Source organism: Leucopleurus acutus (assembly GCF_964270905.1).
Source record: "Leucopleurus acutus genome assembly, chromosome: 19".
Classification (NCBI taxonomy): domain Eukaryota; kingdom Metazoa; phylum Chordata; class Mammalia; order Artiodactyla; family Delphinidae; genus Leucopleurus; species Leucopleurus acutus.
In genome coordinates, this window is record NC_139161.1 from 23,564,191 (window position 1) to 23,581,812 (window position 17,622).

At 49.1% G+C, this 17,622-nt stretch overlaps 2 protein-coding genes across 3 annotated transcripts in view; both read right to left on the reverse strand.

Moving 5' to 3' along the window:
• ZNF652 (zinc finger protein 652) overlaps window positions 1-17,622 on the reverse strand; it is a 250,610-nt gene that overhangs the window by 98,165 nt on the left and 134,823 nt on the right. The gene's annotated exons all lie outside the window — the stretch shown is intronic.
• Window positions 2,068-12,828, reverse strand: PHB1 (prohibitin 1). 2 transcript variants are annotated; one of them, XM_082861542.1, is made up of 7 exons: window positions 12,784-12,828; window positions 11,493-11,607; window positions 9,581-9,742; window positions 7,074-7,216; window positions 6,815-6,931; window positions 4,545-4,640; window positions 2,068-3,196 (listed from the first exon to the last, which is right to left on the reverse strand). In XM_082861542.1, exons 2-7 carry the CDS (start codon window positions 11,578-11,580, stop codon window positions 2,984-2,986), a joined length of 819 nt encoding a protein of 272 aa, XP_082717668.1. In that variant the 5' UTR covers window positions 11,581-11,607; window positions 12,784-12,828; the 3' UTR covers window positions 2,068-2,983. The 2 variants fall into 2 exon arrangements, with proteins under 2 accessions (XP_082717668.1, XP_082717669.1); XM_082861543.1 differs by having other exon boundaries at window positions 12,707-12,795.

Below are 17,622 nucleotides of genomic sequence, written 5' to 3' on the forward strand. Positions count from 1 at the left end.
GGACCACCAGGTGATTAGAATAGCATCTGCTACACGTCAGACTTTGACAATATTCCATTGTCTCTCCCTGTCTTTCAAATCGACCCACGTGGGGATGACACAGCTCCTCCCCCTTCAGTCCACACCGGCAGAACTTGTGTAAAATGCAGCAGTAGAAAAATGGCGAGGCTTCGAGGGTCCCACCCCGCCCCCGCCCTCCATCCAGGGCCCATTGCCTTCCTAGTCCGGGACCCTCGGGGCCTGAACAAGGGAACTATTCAGTCTGACCAAAGGAGAGACACTCCCTGCTTGGCCCCCTCCCTGGCCAGGACAGGACACGGCTTTTGATCCAGGGCCCAGAGGATCCGGAGCTGATAAAAGCCAATTGTGGCAGTTTCTAGAGAAACCCAGAGGCCATCGGGGGGACTCCGGGGCTAAGCAGCCAGTTAACAGCCCTTGAACATTTGTGAAAAGAATTACTTGGCGGAAGTCAAGGCAGAATGAGGCCCCTGGTGTGCCACTGGCACTGTCTGTGGCAGGGAGGCTACAGGCGAAACCAGCAGGAACTGGCCGGCCTGACGCCGAGGGGCTGACCTGGAGGCAGAAGGAACCCAGAAGCTGGGGACCTCACACACCTGGGTGGGAAACCCAATCTCCTGCCATATGCAAGAAACAAACTGCTCTTTTAGAAAGGGCCTGGGGAAGAGAGGAGCCTCCTGCCCCGCCCCCCAAGGGTGTCCAGAGCAATAAACAGAGGAAAGGAGGAAGGCCGCTGAGTGGAAGCCGGTCTGGAATCTATTTAGCAGTCATGCTCTTTCTGCTCCGGTCTTTCACGCGTTTTGTGAGTCCAGGCACCTCACCGCTCGCAGGTCTCACTGCTCTTACAGCACAAGACACAAGTGGGAAGAGCTAACCTGAGATAACTGATGCCAGGGAGGTGGTGACGAGATGGGCTAGATGAGGCTCGCCCATCAGCAAACAGAACAGGTGGGAAAGGACGAGATCCCTGGGGAGAGGGCCTGGGAGGGGAGCGCGGTGCCGGGAGAACTCAGTCCCCAGCCCACCCGAAATCTGGGCACCCGTCCCATTTCCCAGCTGACAGCTGGCCCTATCACTCTGGGAGAGGAAATGCAGAATCCAGGTCAGAGACCAGCCTGCAGAGTCCCCTTAAGAGACCATTCTGGGCTTCCTTGGTGGCGCTGTGGTTGAGATTCCGCCTGCCGATGCAGGGGACACGGGTTCGTGCCCCGGTCCGGGAAGATCCCACAGGCGGCGGAGCGGCTGGGCCCGTGAGCCATGGCTGCTGAGCCTGCACGTCCGAAGCCTGTGCTCCGCAACAGGAGAGGCCACAGCAGTGAGAGGCCCGCGTACTGCAAAAAAAAAAAAAAAAAAGACCATTCTCCTTGGCCAGGTGGTGAGCTGGGGATTAAACTGAGAGCAGAGGTTGAAGCAGTCAGTATGAGTGCTCACTGCACGTCATTTCCATTTTATTCCTAAAAGGATTGAGATGGGTGACTGGCACGACCCATTTCTCAATCGTAGGTCCGCTTTCCCTCCCCACCACTCAAAGTGCATAAACCTGGCCCCCCTTCAAAGGCCAAGGCCTTTCTTCATCAAAGCAAAGCAGAATAAGCAATACAATCCCGCAACAGGCAGGGCACCCGAAGCCATCTCATGTATGTAGAAGTCTAACCAGAGTGCGCCGAGGGCTTGGCACACGTGCATTTTGTCAACCCCTCATTTAGGGGGCGGGCCTACAACTTTCCAGTTGGCCCCAAAAGCCACGGGGGAAGCTAACGAACCTCCACCACCCCTCACTTCCTAAGAACCCACGTAACAACCAACCTCACTTGACACCACTGATTCGTTTCAGGCTGGGCTGGATCTGGAACACGGCACAAAGAGTTTTCTGAAACCAAAGCATTTTCTGCCCTGCTGGAGGTTCTGTCCTAGCTGGCGATACACACGTGCACACAAAAACTGCTAGAATGCTCTGTTCTGATCCCACGGTTCACACACACACACACACACACACACACACACACACACACACACACACCCCGTAAGACTGAGCTGGAAGGTCTGGGTGTCATTTATTGATAGCAGTTTACACACATTTGTTTTCTTCCCGTGGTTGTTTCCTTCAAGGCACAGGCACAGAGCCCTCTAGAAAGGGCAGTCTCTGAACAAGGGAAGCCAGGAACTCAGGATGCACACGTCTCTGGCAGGCCCATGTAGTCCCGGCCGGATACAATCCTTCAAGCTGGAAATCTGCCGGGTATTTGAGACACCAAGGTGGGAGGTGGAGAGGGAGGCCAGAGGACTCACATCTTGGTCCAGGCCTGCTTTCTCATTATCCAAGTCCATTCCAGCTTTAGGACCCTGGGGTGGGGGTAGGGCAGCAAATCAGCCCACCCACCTTCACAGGGTCAGATTCTTCAATCCGTGCTTCCGCTGGCCCCGCAGCTAAAGAGAATCGGCCTATGGTAAGAGACAGATTGCTTCCTCTCTGACCCTCCCCAGCACCTCTCTTCAGCTGGGTATGTGAAGGAACCACTGGAAAAAACCGAGGCCGGTGTTCGTTGTCGTTCAGCTGCGCATGCCGTCTTCCTCAAATCATGAAGAAAAGATAGGCTGGAGGCTACCAGTCTACTCAGGCCGCCCACTGACTCCCAGCTCATCACACACATGGCCCTGCCTGTCTTCTGCCCACTGCCAGTGCCTCGGCTGGAGCGCCAAGCAGGCCCCAAAGACGGGAGCCAAGCCGGTCTGTGTAGGCACTTGGCAACTCTGGGTAGGGAGGCGGATCAAAAAAGGGGATGGAAATGAGAAGAGTGAAAGAGCTTCACTGATCAAGTAATTAGAGATCCGAAGTGATTTTACTTTTATTTCCTTCACTTTAAGCCAATCATGAAGTTTCACAGTGATTTCTGGGGCGGGAGAAGGAAGGTGGTGGTGAGCATCATGGGGGCTGTGGTCCAGATGGCCCCAGGAGGTGCGGGTCTCACTGGGGCAGCTGGAGGAGCACCGACTGCCCAGTGGGCAGGTAGGTGATGTTCCGGGAGCGCGACAGCTGGTACGCGATGTCCTCCGCCGCCTCCAGCTTGCGCAGCTCGATCAGGCCGTCGCCCGCAGTGGTGAGCGAGTTGGCGATCAGCTCCGCTGCCTTGGAGTCGCCCTCCGCAGAGATGATGGCTGCCTTCTTCTGCTGCTCAGCCTACGGCGGTGGAAGCAGAAAGACCAAGATCACATCTTGGGGTGCTGGATGGCGGCTACGGCCTCAAAAGGACCACGTTAGGCACCCTCACCGGGTCCCGAAGGAACTCTGGGACTTTACCTCCCCCTCCAGACAGGGTCAACAAGCACTGTCCACCCAATCCTCCTCTCTCCTGTCTTGCCACTGTAGGGACATATTTCTGTTGGCTATGTAAATAGCTGTCTTATTTTAAAGTCCTCAATAATATTAATAGCAACCCAGTCCAGCCACATACTCCAAGGCAGGAGGACTCCAGGCCAAGGAAAGCAGGAGAGGAAGAAAGATGGAATTAATCCTCATCTTTCCCTCCAGCCCCAAGTCAAAGCGACTTTCATCAAAACCAGTGCAGCTAAGCAGGAGCGGCAGGCACGGGACGCTCCCTAAAGTCGCTCTTGGGCTAAACTGGTTCCCGACCAGGAACTCAGGCACGCAGAACGAGGCCTCCTGGCTTCCCCTACCCTTACCAACAGGAGGACGTCTATCTGCAATGCATGACCTTCAGAAGCACGGGAGGAGAACACAGTGTGGAGCCTGTCTGAGATGAACAGACAGCTGTTCAACTGAGGTTCTGGGACTGTCCACTCAACAAATGTTTACTGATACCTAGAATCTATCCCAGGCATGGTTTGGGACATGTTCTAGGTGCTGGAGAGAGGCAGAAAAAAGTGGAAAAAGAAAAAATCAGTCTCCATCCACATGGAGTTTATATTCTCTAAAGTTAAATGTCTACCCATATACCTCTCTTTTGCCTGATTCTAAGGACTAAGGTGTCCTGGATTAGGCATAAAAATCCAAGAGAATTAGTGGTGGGGAGAAGGGAATATATGAAATAAATACGCCTTTGCAAAGACCAAAAGACCAGGCCCTACGCAACTATATTGCGTCCCAGCACACTCTGACACATCTGGATGGATTTAGTGCTTGAAAAAAACCCAGTGATGACAGTGCACCTGGTGCAACGTTTGATCCCTTTTGCTGTCAGCTTTCACTATGTAACCACAGTTAAAAATGACCTCTCAGTGAAGCTGAAAATATTCCAGAAGAAACATTTTTATTTGTGGGAGACTGTTTTTGATCATAGGGACGTGGAAAAAAAATTACCCTTCAGTGATTTAAGAACATAACTTCACATATCCCTGACTAGACCCCGAAGACTCTGGAACCAATTGCAGGAGTACAGTCCCTTCAATCCCCTTCCGATGATCCCGGAAGAGATGACAGATGATGAATTTCCAGGCCGCCCAGCAAACAGGGAGGCTGAGCAAAGGAGAAAGGGGAGAGAGGCCCTGCCATCTGGTTGAGTGCTCACCTTTTCCACCACAAATCTGGCCCTCTCTGCTTCCTGCTGAGCCACCTGCTTGGCTTCCACCGCTTCTGTGAACTCCTTCCCAAAGGTCAGATGCGTCTAAGGGGAGAGAGTGAGCACGAGATGAGGCAGAGTAATGGCTTCGACAGCGCTGCTGCAGGGCCCGCACGGCCGCTGGAGGAAGAGACCACGAATGGCTCTAGCAGCTGGAGATAATGTGAGGTCAGAACGCCCTTCCACCTCCACATCCGTGCCCAACCTGAGTTCACACCCCAGAATCCTTGGCTGCCCAAAGTGCTCCTGTACCTCATTCTGGCACCCCTCAGGTAGAATACAGCCCATGGGCACCAGAAGGTATCTACTCGATTGACCACCTCCCTAGGGGAGGACCCCCACCACTGACTAGTGCTCTTCCAAGGTCCTTTGATGGCCTGCTTGAAGCCCCCAGGAAGCCAGATGGAAAACTGAGCCCCTGAGTGAGGGATGCAGCTGGTTCTCAGGGATTCAAGAGTGTGATGCTCTCTGCTTATGACTTAACCAGGCCACTGCTTTCTCACAGCATCTCCACCACAAAACAGGAAGAGGACTAGAGAGACGATTTCCAAACCATGATTTTGCAAATCATGGTTTTCCCTATGTGTGAGTGCTTCTGATAAAGGGTTTAAAAGAAAGAGAAGGCAGGTAAAGATATTGCTTCGGGAGAAGGTTTAAAATTCTGATTATGCATAGGTCTTCCCTAACAACACGAGTGACCGAGACTTCGCTGAAGTGATGTATCTGTAATGACAGTGCAAACAACGGAAACAAATCTCAGCACTACTAATGCCTAGTCTAATTTATCTATATTTTTTATTAAAAGGGAAGAATAAAGGGGATAACAGCATTGGTTTTGCTACCAAATTCTACTTGTTTCATTTCCTCCACTACCCTCCCAACCTCTGCTTTAAAAAAAGAAAATAAGCGGCTCAAAACTTCTCCTGAAGAGTAAATCCCAGTCCAATGTCTTCCAGAATTTTTAACACTCCTAACTCTTAAACTGCAGCTGTTCTAGCTTGCCTGCTCCATTTCTGGACTCTTGTTCAAAGTTTGGGGAAGAAAATACAATCCTGAGCAATGAAAAAGAAATGCGTAATTAAGGAATAAAATTTCTTTCTAAAAGGGCCAGCTGAGGGCAGCAAATTCCCCATGAAACCTAATTTTCTTCTCACACCTCTTAGATATGGTTTCTTGTGGTCAACCCCCATTTCCCCAGAATGGAGTATGTGGTCAAAGTCTAGCAAAATGCCAAGCTGCTCCTTAGGCTTTTACTTAGTGTGTTCTCACGGCCACAGTGTTTAACACTAAGTGGGAGAGCCTGAGGAACCACTCTGGTCCAAGGAGCCAAATGGCTGCAGCCTGGCGTCTTGCCAGTAGAGGGAGCCCACGAGCCCTTCCACGGCTGGAAGGCAGTTGCTGCAAGTGGAGCAGTGCCCTGGGGTGAGCACAGGGTATGTAGAATGTTACTGTTTAAACAGCTGCACAGATGCTGAGGGGGAAGCTGTGCCTTTCCCCAGCGACGCACAGGAGAACGGAATGGGAAACACTCTACCTCGCTACCTGAACAAATCACTCCAAATGATTTTCCCCAGAGAATCAGAAACACGACCCCTTCCCCTCACCCTCCTCGATCTGAAATGCTATCCTGCCTGTACTGCTTTCTGTCTGCATTGCGGCATTCAGTGTCATATAAATACACAGACCACACAGTCTCAAGAGGATAGCTTATGCCTCAGAGATGCCCCCTGCCTCCCATACCAGGCTTTGGGAAACAGAACCATTCATTTACACTCTGTCACCTTTCATGGGGAGGTCCCAGAGCTCACTTGACTGCGCTTTAGACCCTAGGTGTTAGGAAATTCCCCGGGGTCAGGCTGGGAGGTCTGTGCTAGGGAGAAAGACTATCCCAGCTGTTCTCTAGTCTCTACCCGGCAATTTCTGCCTGTGTCCAACAGGGTTAGCAGGACATCACTTCCTGGGGAACTCGGGGGAACATTCAGTTTGGGGAAGGTGAAAAATCTAGTGGTCAGGGCCGAAAGTTAGAAGAAAAATGTCTGTGGCACAGGGGAGGTAAAAGAACCTTCTTCTGAAAACAAACCCGAGGAGACTGCCACAGGCCACCAAGAAGGGTCCATGCTTTCAAGCCTTCATTGAGGAAAGCGGAAGGTAGGACCTCACAGTGTCTACCCAGATATGGAACCAGGCACCCTCCCCTGCAGGCACCCCAAGACCCTTACCAAGGATACGTCATCCAGGATGAGCCCAAAGGTTGCTGCTCGCTCTGTGAGGTCATCGCTCACCTGTCTGGAGACCAGCTCTCTCTGGGTGATCAGTTCTCCAGCATCAAAGCGAGCCTGGTTCCAAGGGAGGGCAGAGGAGCCGGTCAGGATAATGAGGAAGCAGAGTCCCAACCAGTCACCGCCAAGCTCTTCCTGCCACCTAGCGATCTCCTGGGGGCTGGGCTCGAGGCTCGAGGCTGAGGCCCTGTTCACTCACCACCACGGACTTGAGGATCTCGGTGGTGATGGACGGCAGCACGCGCTCGTCGTAGTCCTCTCCGATGCTGGTGAAGATGCGGGGGAGCTGGCTAGCAACCGGCCGGAAGAGGATGCGCAAGGTGATGTTGACATTCTGTAAATCTTAGGGTAGGCGAGAAGTGCTGGAGTTAAAAGTAAAAACCAAAGTGGCCTTCTATGACCTCTCCTACCGCAAATTTGCTATAATTTATAAGTAAAGTTGCCAATTATCAGATCCTAGAGGGTGAGGCGCACCTGTGCGTGGTCTCCTTGGTAGAGAACCCAGCACAGCATCAGCGTTAAAAACTTCTCCAAGGATTCTGGTGATGACAGCTTTTCAGTGTGTCCTGAATGCCCTCTGATATAAGTAAATTCAGATTGTACGTCTAACAGTTGCCATGGATATGCCTGGAACACTGAATATTTTAAGAAAACAGATAGGCCAATGCCAAGAATTCTAGGGTAAGGCCTCTCCAAGGCCCAGTGAATGGGGCCCAAGGAAGGAGTGTGCCTCAGAGAGGTGACCGTGGGCCCAGCAGACAAGCAGTCTAAGGCCTGGCTGCAGCCTCAACTCTGCTGTTTACTAATTATGCGGGATCACTAAGCCTTAGCCCATCTCAGCTTATTTCCTCACATGTAAGAATGGGGATGATTTCATCTGCCTCCCAGGCATGTTGGGAGAAACCGAAGGAGGAAACAGATATAAAAGCACTCTGTCAAATGTGCAACAGATGTAAGGGGTTATCAGACTCATCTAGAGGCCGTTTCTCATTACTTGGCCGAGTCAAAGGACCCAGGGAGGGAATTACAACTTCCCCTGACAATGCAGTCCTACTCGGAGCTAAGGCACTGTCACGGCCTGCTTGCAGTCATCAACCATATGGACCAAACGCCCATGAGATGAGTTCTGAACCAGGCACCAGAGTGGGAAATGGTTATACACCGTCCCTGATCTCTGCAAGTTCCTATCAAGTTTTGAAGATAGGTGTATAATGTATCCTTAGAACAACTGCAAAACAGTAGAGAAAGAAATCCCAAAAAGGAGGAAAGTTCAGAACTAGGCCTTTAAGTTAAAATATGATGTTTCTTGATTAACCCCACCCACCGCTGATTTCCTCTGATGTAGCAGGCAGGCCAGACCCTTCACAGGAGGCTCCTCCTCTCTCTGGCCAGGAGCGACAGGACAGATCAGTCAACACCAACGTGCCCTGTCCCCGCCTCTGCCCGACGCACTTCTCCTCCTAATGTGCCAGCGCAGACGCACATTCCTCCCAGGAGCTCTCTTCTCGGCTTCCCCTCCATGCTGCAGTCCCCGCGCCCCACTCTAATGCCTGTCCACATGGCTATCTCCCTAGCTAGGCCAAGCTCCTAAAGGCTCCCACTTTAGTCAACTTTGAACTACCCCACCCTCTGACCCAGCACAAAGCCTGCCACTATGACAGAAAGCAAACATCTGCTGAGGAACAGCAACACCCATGCAACCCCCTCCTCCTGCTGCACAGAAACGTCACGGCCAAGACAGCACCTGCCGTTCCACCTACTGCCTGTGCACCTTTATGTGTACGATGGGGGGGGGGACCATGACAGCAATTCATTTCAGGCTCCAGCTGGGAAGCCAGTGGCGTGTCAGACCAGATTGCTCTCAGGGATGTGGGCCTTGGCCTGTGAGATAACAACGTGAGGGCAGCACTGCTGGAAACAGAGGCCTTGGAAAGCAAGGCAAAGGGTAAGTCAGCTGTGAAGGCAAACAGAACGGCTGGAGATCTGTTTACAGTCACCCTGGGAAACAAGAACTGATGGGAAGGGTCAACCGAGGGAGCAAAGGCACACTGAGATTTCTTTAAAATTGGATTGCTATGTAACTCTTGAAATATATCTTTGTTCATTTCTCTAAATTTGTACAGCTGTGTGCGTATTTTAAGTATACAGCCATACCTCACTTTCTTGAGCTTCACAGACACTGCATTTTTTACAAATCGAAGGTCTGGGGCAACCCTGTGTCAAACAAGTCTATTGGCACCATTTTTCCAACAGCACCTGCTCACTTCACGTCTCTGTCACATTTTGGTAATTCTTGCAATATTTCAAACTTTCCCGATATTATTATATTTGTTATGGTGATCTGATGATGGTTGGCATTTTTTAGCCATAAGGTATTTTTTAATTAAGGTATTGTATATATATTGTTTCTTTAGAGATAAAGCCATTGCACCCATAACAGGCTACAGTATGGGGTGAACTATATGCACTGGGAAACCAAAATATTCGTGTGACTCGCTTCATCACAACATGTGCTTTGTTGCGGTGGTCTGGGACCGAACTCACAACATCTCTGAGGTACGCCTGTATATTTCTTTCTCTGTAGCCACATAAAACTCTTCACGGAAAATATGCCAGGAATTCGTACTACAAGAAGTTCAACCCGTTCGGGATCCCACAGCAGCCCTTGACACTCTCTACTTTACCTGACCCACAGACAAGACTCACCTTTGCTACCAGTGATTACTGGCACGTTACGTGGTCGAGAGCGGCAGTCAAAGATAATTGGTTTCTGTACCCAAGGGATGAGGAAGTGGGTCCCTTCCCCTACGACAATGTCCTGCACTCCCCGGAACCGGTCAAAGATGACAGCTCTGTGCCCAGCATCCACTAGGAATGAAGAATAATGATGGGTCAGAAAAATCCCCTCACCCTTTAACCAAAAGGATCATGGATTTGAAAGATCGCTGGTGCCTTCCATTCATTTATTAAGTCTCCCCTCTCCTGCTCTTTCTTCCTACACTTCTGGTCCCTAGAGGCCTCTAAACAGCTATAAAACTAAGCAATCACTTCCCATCCCACGTCCTCCCAAGGACTTCAGTAACAGGATCTGTTCCTCAGCATCCTTTCTCCTTGAAACAACTGGCTGCTGATGTTCTGATTAACCACCTCCCAAAACTTCTTTCTAAAACTCACCAGTCTTCACTGTTACCACAGTCCATCCTGGTTCCAATTTAACTCAGTGTTTCCGGAAGCAGCATCCTCCCTATGGCGATCCTAAAATTTGGAAGGCCCCACTTTTTCTTTCCAATAGATTGGTTTCTCTAAGGTTTGAAGGGGTTACAGAGCTGTCTTGATGATTCAGAAAGAAATTAGTAATGGTGACTACTGTTTGGCTATGCAGGGGTGGCCAAAAAGATCAGAGTATAAAGCTGCGCCACAGAAGGAGAGCAGGCTTTTCTTTCTTTCTTTTTTTTTTTAAATAAATTTATTTTATTTTTATTTATTTTATTTTTGGCTGCGTTGGGTCTTCGCCGTGCACGGGCTTTCTCTAGTTGTGGTGAGCGGGGGCTACTCTTCGTTGTGGTGCACGGGCTTCTCTTGTTGTGGAGCACAGGCTCTAGGCACGCGGGCTTCAGTAGTTGTGGCACACAGGCTCAGTAATTGTGGTTCACGGGCTCTGGAGCGCAGGCTCAGTAGTTGTGGCACACAGGCTCAGTAATTGTGGTTCACGGGCTCTAGAGCGCAGGCTCAGTAGTTGTGGCACATGGGCTTAGTTGCTCCACAGCATGTGGGATCTTCCTGGGCCAGGGATCGAACCCGTGACTCCTGCATTGGCAGGCAGATTCTTAACCACTGTGCCACCAGGGCAGCCCAAGAGCAGGCTTTTCTGACCAGCTGTTTTCTGTCTCTGCCTTTTTAGACATTACAGTTGGCCCAAACACCTTCACTCTGAAAGTAATCCTCCTCTTGTCAGGGTCACACATGAGGTGGGTCGACCTACTGCTACTTTCCAACAGTGAAAGCTAGAGAGTATCAGAGGTGACGGGGGTCTTAGACATAAAGCAGTTCGATCCTGTGGCTTGACCAATGAGAAAGCTGAGGCCTGCGGAGGGGAAAGTGACTTGCCTAAGGTCACAAAGAAAAGTGGAAAAGCCAGCTTAAACACCCAGCACACTGTTAAAAGCTGGGCAGTGCATCTCAAAGATATTTTCTCTGGAAAGACTCAACCACACCAGAGCAAAGCTCCTACTCAGGACAAGGTCACCGAAGGGCTAAAACCCTTGCTGAGTTATTCCACACACAGGCAGAAGAGAACCAACAAGCTCTCCATTTCAGCTGGCCAGCGAAATCCTGGCACTCCGCTGCAGCATCACTTTAAATTCACAAGAGCAGGTGGAAACGTCCAGCTGGGCTGGGAGGCTCTTGGTGAATAAAGGCTCTGAGAGAACCTATGGCTACAAGGACAGAGGCCCTGATGACAATGCAACCATGTGGTGCAGGACGGCAGTAGGTGAGCCCTCTTGGTCACAAACACATTCACGGACAGCGGCTGCCAACAGGAGTGTCACACAGGCTATGAAGACCAATAGAAGTCCTCTGGCAAAGGGCAGTGACCCACCACCCCTCAGCGCCTCACCATTATACAAGGCAGAGTTCACCACGCCTCCTGCAACGGCTAAGGCCAGGCCAAACTTGCCAATGGACTCAAACACTTTGGCAGCCATGTCTCCTTCTGCTGGGCCTGCTCACACCTAAGTGGGTAAAAACAAAACAATTCAATCCCAAAATCCTCAGAGTAAAGCCCTCTCTGAGGCATCACATGTACCTGTCGAGTTGGCTATTTCTTCCCCCACTCTTGAGAGCTCTAAATTATCGACTGAAGGCCATTTCATAAATAACACTCTGCAGCTTGTATAAGTGTATACTCGATTCCTCTGCGCTTCTTTCTTCTTTCTCTACTACTTAAGACAAAGGGTCTGGGGTCCTTGGCTCAAAATTGGAAGGAGGCATGGGCTTGATACCCATAGAGAACTCGGCCCCACACCAAACACCCTCCCATTTCCTGGACAGTCAGGCCCCAGGACAGAGGCTGCGTGGCTGGTTCTGTGCAATTCTGGTTCAGAAAAGCATGTGATTCCAAGAACAAAATAACAATAATAGCTAACCTTTATACTAGGTAGTCTTCTAACAGCAATTTCCATATTTAATCCTCACACCAACCCGTATGAAGTAGATAACTACAGATGAGGAAACTGAGGCACACAGAAGTGTTAAGTGACACCAGGAGCCTAAGCTCACGCAGCTATGAGGAGGGCTATCAGGATTAGAACCTAGAGGCCTAATTCTAGAAGGCACATCTTAACTCCTCACCACGCGGCTTCCCAACATCAGGCGTGAAGAATGACGTTCTGGGGTCAACATATCACGAGAACCAATCGGGCCAGAAAGGCCCTAAAGAGCTGCACCCCGAGGGAGAGCCCTGCAACGGGTGGGGGTAGGGGGGCTGAGGCGGGGTGGGCGCGAGCGCGGCTGACCTCACTAGAATCTGCTCCAGCACTTAACTTTCTCTCGCTCCGCCCCATTGCCGTCGTCCACTCCAGCCTCCCTACCTCCTCCCCAGACCTCAACGTCTCTACCTTCATCTCTCCCCGTGCACTTAAATCTTTCCTGAGACCAGGATGCCCAGTCCCGACCCCTCAGCTTTTCCATTCCTAAGAGCTTCTAGATTATTCCTCACTCTGGCCCCATACACACCTACCTCACTCTACGCAACCCCTGGCTCCTCCCGTGCTCACCCCCTTTCCCCTCCGACACGAGGCGGACCCACGCATGGACCCCGCCCGCCCAAACCTGGGGTTAATGGGAGTGCAGAGGGGGACTGCGGAGACGCCCGAACGCGGGCCGCGGCGACTCCTCTCCATTCTCACCTGCTCCCACTCTGACCTCCACATGAAATCCCCAGACAAACATATTGCGCGTGCGCCGGGCAGCTCCCCTCTTCCCCGCCTTCCTTCCAAGATCCGTGCCTCCGATTGGTGGGGACGAGCGCTGTGCATTCTGGGAAGGGTGGCTTGCGGCCTTACCCTAGTTCCCGGGTTCTTCGCAGATGAACTACAATTTCCAAAAAGCCATGCAGCGGCTGGCCCGCACTGAAAAACCTTTCTCTTTGGTGATACTGAAGGCCCAGAGGTTGCCGCAAAGCCTTTTGGGTGCTGTAGTTTCTTGAGGGATAAATGCACGTGCCTGTCCTGAACAGATTTGGAGCCTGCGAGAAGGTGGGCGCTAAAGCCCTCGGAAGGAGGGGCTGGGCCTGCTGGCTGGTGGCAGAGAAGTGCAAGGGCAAGTTTAGGGCTGATGAAAGAGGGCGGGTGAGCACGCTGCAGAAAGTCGTGGTGAAGTAACTGGTGGGCCGAGAGATTGAAGGGCTGGCTTCTTTCCAAAGACCTATCTAGGAGCGACCTGAGTTGTGGGACCTTGATTGCCAGACCAGAGAGAGCCTTAGAGACCACCTGGACTAGAAAATGAGACCCAGAGAGAGGAAGCGAGTCATTCAGGTTCATGCACCAATTAAAAAAGGGGTTGTGCTGAGTCTGGGTCCTGTGGACACCTTTTTTTTTTTTTTTTTGTCTAAAAATGGTGGTTAATTTTCTACTGAATTTTATTCATTTATTTTAAATTAATTTTTATTGGAGTATGGTTGCCTTACAATGGTGTGTTAGCCTCCACTGCACAACAAAATGAATCAGCCATACACATACAGATATCCCGTCCCTTTCGGACTTCCTTCCCATTTAGGTTACCACAGTGCATTAGGTAGAGTTCCCTGTGGTATACAGTATGTTCCCACTAGTTGTCTATTTCATACATAGTATCAATAATGTATATGTGTCGATCCCAGTCTCCCGATTCCTCCCACCCAACCCCTTTCCCCCTTGGTATCCATACATTTGTTCTCTACTCTGTGTCTCTGCTTTGCAAATAAGATCATCTAGACCGTTTTTCTAGATTCCACATATACGCGTTGTTATATGATATTTGCTTTTCTCTTTCTGACTTCACTCTGTATGACACTCTCTAGGTCCATCCACGTCTCTACAATTTCATTCCTTTTTATGGCTGAGTAATATCCTATGGTATATATGTACCACATACTCTTTATACATTCCTCTGCTGATGGACATTTAGGTTGCTTCCATGTTCTGGCTATTGTAAATAGTGCTGCTATGAACATTGGGGTGCATGTGTCTTTTTGAATTATGGTTTTCTCTGCGTATATGCCCAGTAGTGGGATTGTTGGGTCATATGGTAGTTCTATTTTTAGTTTTTTAAGGAACCTCCATACTGTTTTTCGTAGTGGCTGAATCAATTTACATTCCCACCAACAGTGTATGAGGGTTCCCTTTTCTCCACACCCTCTCCAGCATTTATTGTTTGTAGATTTTTTGATGATGGTCATTCTGGCTGGTGCAAGGTGACATTTCTTTTTTTTTTTAAGTCTTATTTGGAGAAGTTGCAAGGATAGTACAGGGAACACATGTTTACTCAAATTCATCTATTGCTAACAATTTGCTCCATTTGGTTTTTTGATCTAAAACAATAAAACAGCAGGTTATTTTATCAGCAAATTGGGTTTATTTGGGAACAGCAAAGAATTGCAATTCTGGACATGTAATCTATGGCAACGCACAGGCAAGTCTGCAGAACAAAGGAGAGGACCTTTCTTTTATAGTGGAGAAGGGGAAGTTGGGAGGGGCTGTCATAAACAAAGAGTTGGAGGAAACTGGGAATTTGAAAGTGTAGTGACTTTTCATTGGCTGAGTTGTGACAGTCTCTTATTGACTGGGCTGTTGCTGGGCAAGGAGAAATTCAGGCAAAGGGAAAATTTTCCTTCTCCCTGCTGGATAGTAAAGTAGTAACCTTCTTCCTGTTGGAGATGCAAAGCTATCTCTTCCTGTTGGGTTTCTACCTGTTGGTAGGGTGTGAGAGTTCCCCCTTCTGGCCTCCTGACTCAATTTAAAATGAGGTTTCTGTTTATTCATTTTCACATCTTACCATTTGTTCCCTTCTTCTCTCCCTCCCTCTCTTCTTCTCTCTCTTTATATTTTCTAAGAATAAGCATACCCTTTTATGTAACTTGAAAAAGTTTAATCTACCCTCTGCATTCCATTTTTTTCTGTTGACCTAATAATGAACTTTATAGCAGTCTTCTCACCCCCTCCCACCACCCAATACGGGAAGCAGTCTAAGATTAGGTACTATATTTATTTTTCATGTCTCTTTAGTCTCCTTTAATTTGTCCTCAGCCTTCCTTGCCTTTATTATATTAAAATAGAAAAAAAAAAGAATGTTTCTCATTTTGAGTTTGTCTGATATTCCCTCATAATTAGATTTGTTGTTTTGCATTCTTAGCTGGGGTAGCTAAGTGGTGTACGGACACTTAATTTTAATGAAACCAGGCCCACTTCTGGATTCTAGTATGACTGGATTCCTTCAACTTCTTTTTCCCGCATTCCTTTCCTTTCTGTCCCCCTTCTTTTTTTTTTTTTTTTTTTTTTTGCGGTACACGGGCCTCCCACCGCCATGGCCCGCCCCGTTGCGGAGCACAGGCTCCGGATGCACAGACTCAGCGGCCATGGCTCACGGGCCCAGCTGCTCCGCGGCATGTGGGATCCCCCCGGACCGGGGCACGAACCCGCGCCCCCCACATTGGCAGGCGGACTCCCAACCACTGCACCACCAGGGAAGCCCAATTTTTTTTCTTTCTTTCTTTTTTTTTTTTGCGGTTGTCCCTCTTCTTTGTCTCCACTTGGCACCAGTGGGATGCCAATTGACCAGAGATATACGTAGCAGCTCTCTTCAGGTGGTATGGGTTTGCCCTAACTGCCCACAGTCTTTTCCTCTGCCTACCAGAATGCAAGCTGTATGAGAGCTGAGTGTTTAGTCCGCTGTCCTCATTGTTCTATTCCTAGAACATACAACAGTGCTTGGCACACAGTGGACACTCAATGAGTATTTGCTGAATGAATGAATAATGAAGGGCGTTGAAGTAGCTGGTTAGGCAGGCTGTGGCCAGGAAATGCAAGGCAGGATGCTGTGGAATCCTGTAAGAATAGCCTTAGCATTGTCTGCTTCTATTCTAACCTCATGAGCAGGAATGCTGGAAATATGAAAAGAAACCAGTTTTTGAATGTTTTATAACTTTCAAGTCTGTGTATCTACAGCATCCCTCTTGAGTATCATTACAGTCTATTATCTCTCTACAGATACGGAAGTCGAGGTTCAGAGGTTAAATGACCCTTCCTCAGGGTCACTCACCTAGTCAGAGCCAGACTGGACCGGAACACACGTCTTCTAGGTCTAAGCCCTATATTCTTTCCATTTCCCCACACTGTGTCCTGGGAAGCAAAGGCAACAGGAAAGCTCACGTGACATGAGGGCATCGTGTGGACCTGGGCTAGTTGTGGGTGGAGAGGTGGGGAGGATGAAGTTTAAGGATAATGAGGAGGATATCTGGGAAGAATTTAATTGTGCTGAGGCAAAAATTAGGGACAGAGCAGCACTGATGCACCAGCTTTAGGAGTGGATCCAATTTGTTGCTACACAGAGCATTTTCCCCTTCAGCTCTTCTTCCCAGACTGGTGTACAGGTTGAAGATAAGAACAAATACATCTTGAACACCGCCTGTGGACCAATTGCTTCATAAAGACATAATCTTATTTAACCCTATTTTCACATTACCCTTTTGGAAATGAAGAAATGAAGATTCAGAGACATCAAGTAACTTGCTTACAGTCACACAGCTGGTAAATGGCAGATATGTATGATATCATAGCCAGTGCTTTTCCAAGCTGTGGGAATGTGTGATCTGTAAGTAATATGTAAACAAAGGTTGACTCTACTTCCAGGCTCATTGCTAACATGGGAAGGGTGGTAATTAAAGCAAATAATTATAGAAAAGCATCTCTTTTCTTCATTTAACACATATTTTGGAGGCCTCTTGTGTCACGCTAGACATTGGGGATAAGTGATGCAGAAGATGGAGAGGGCCCCTGTCCTCATGGAGTTTACATTCTGGGTTAAAGGGAGGCTGGTGTATACAGAGAAAGACAAGTACACAAAGAAATAAATGATATGGAATTTTGACTAGCTTCATGAGGAAACAAACAGATAACAGGAAGATGGTGAACCGGTAAAGAAGGCTTTGATTGCAAGTAATAGAAAAGTGGACTCAACTGACAGACAATAAAGAGATATATCAAATAACAAGTCCCACGGGAGAGCAGGTCTGGGGTTGGTTAATTTAGTGGCTCACCAAGGCCATCAATGCTGCAGAATCTTTCCATCTTTCAGCTTTGCCATCTTCAGATGTTGACTTTCTTTCTCATGCTTGTCCCCGCAAGGTCACAGGATGTTCTCACACAGCAATAACCAAAGGTCAGAAGGCAGGAAAAGGACATTGTCACGTTTTGGGTCCCTTTATAAGAGCTAGGTAAAGTTTCCCAGAAGCACCCAACCAGACATCCACCTATGAGTTATTAGGCAGAATTGTATCATCTGCCTATTTCTAGACAAGTCATTGGCAAAGGAATGGCATTGCAATGTTGGAATTGGATGAGCCAAGGGTTTACCTCTGGGACTGGGGAGGGCTGGCTTCTCCTAAACCACATGACTGCCTAATACGCTAACAAATCAAAATGGGGGTTCTTGTTAGCAAGGAACTGGATGCAAGGGAGGATGGATGTTGGAATTGCAACCAACTGTGTCTG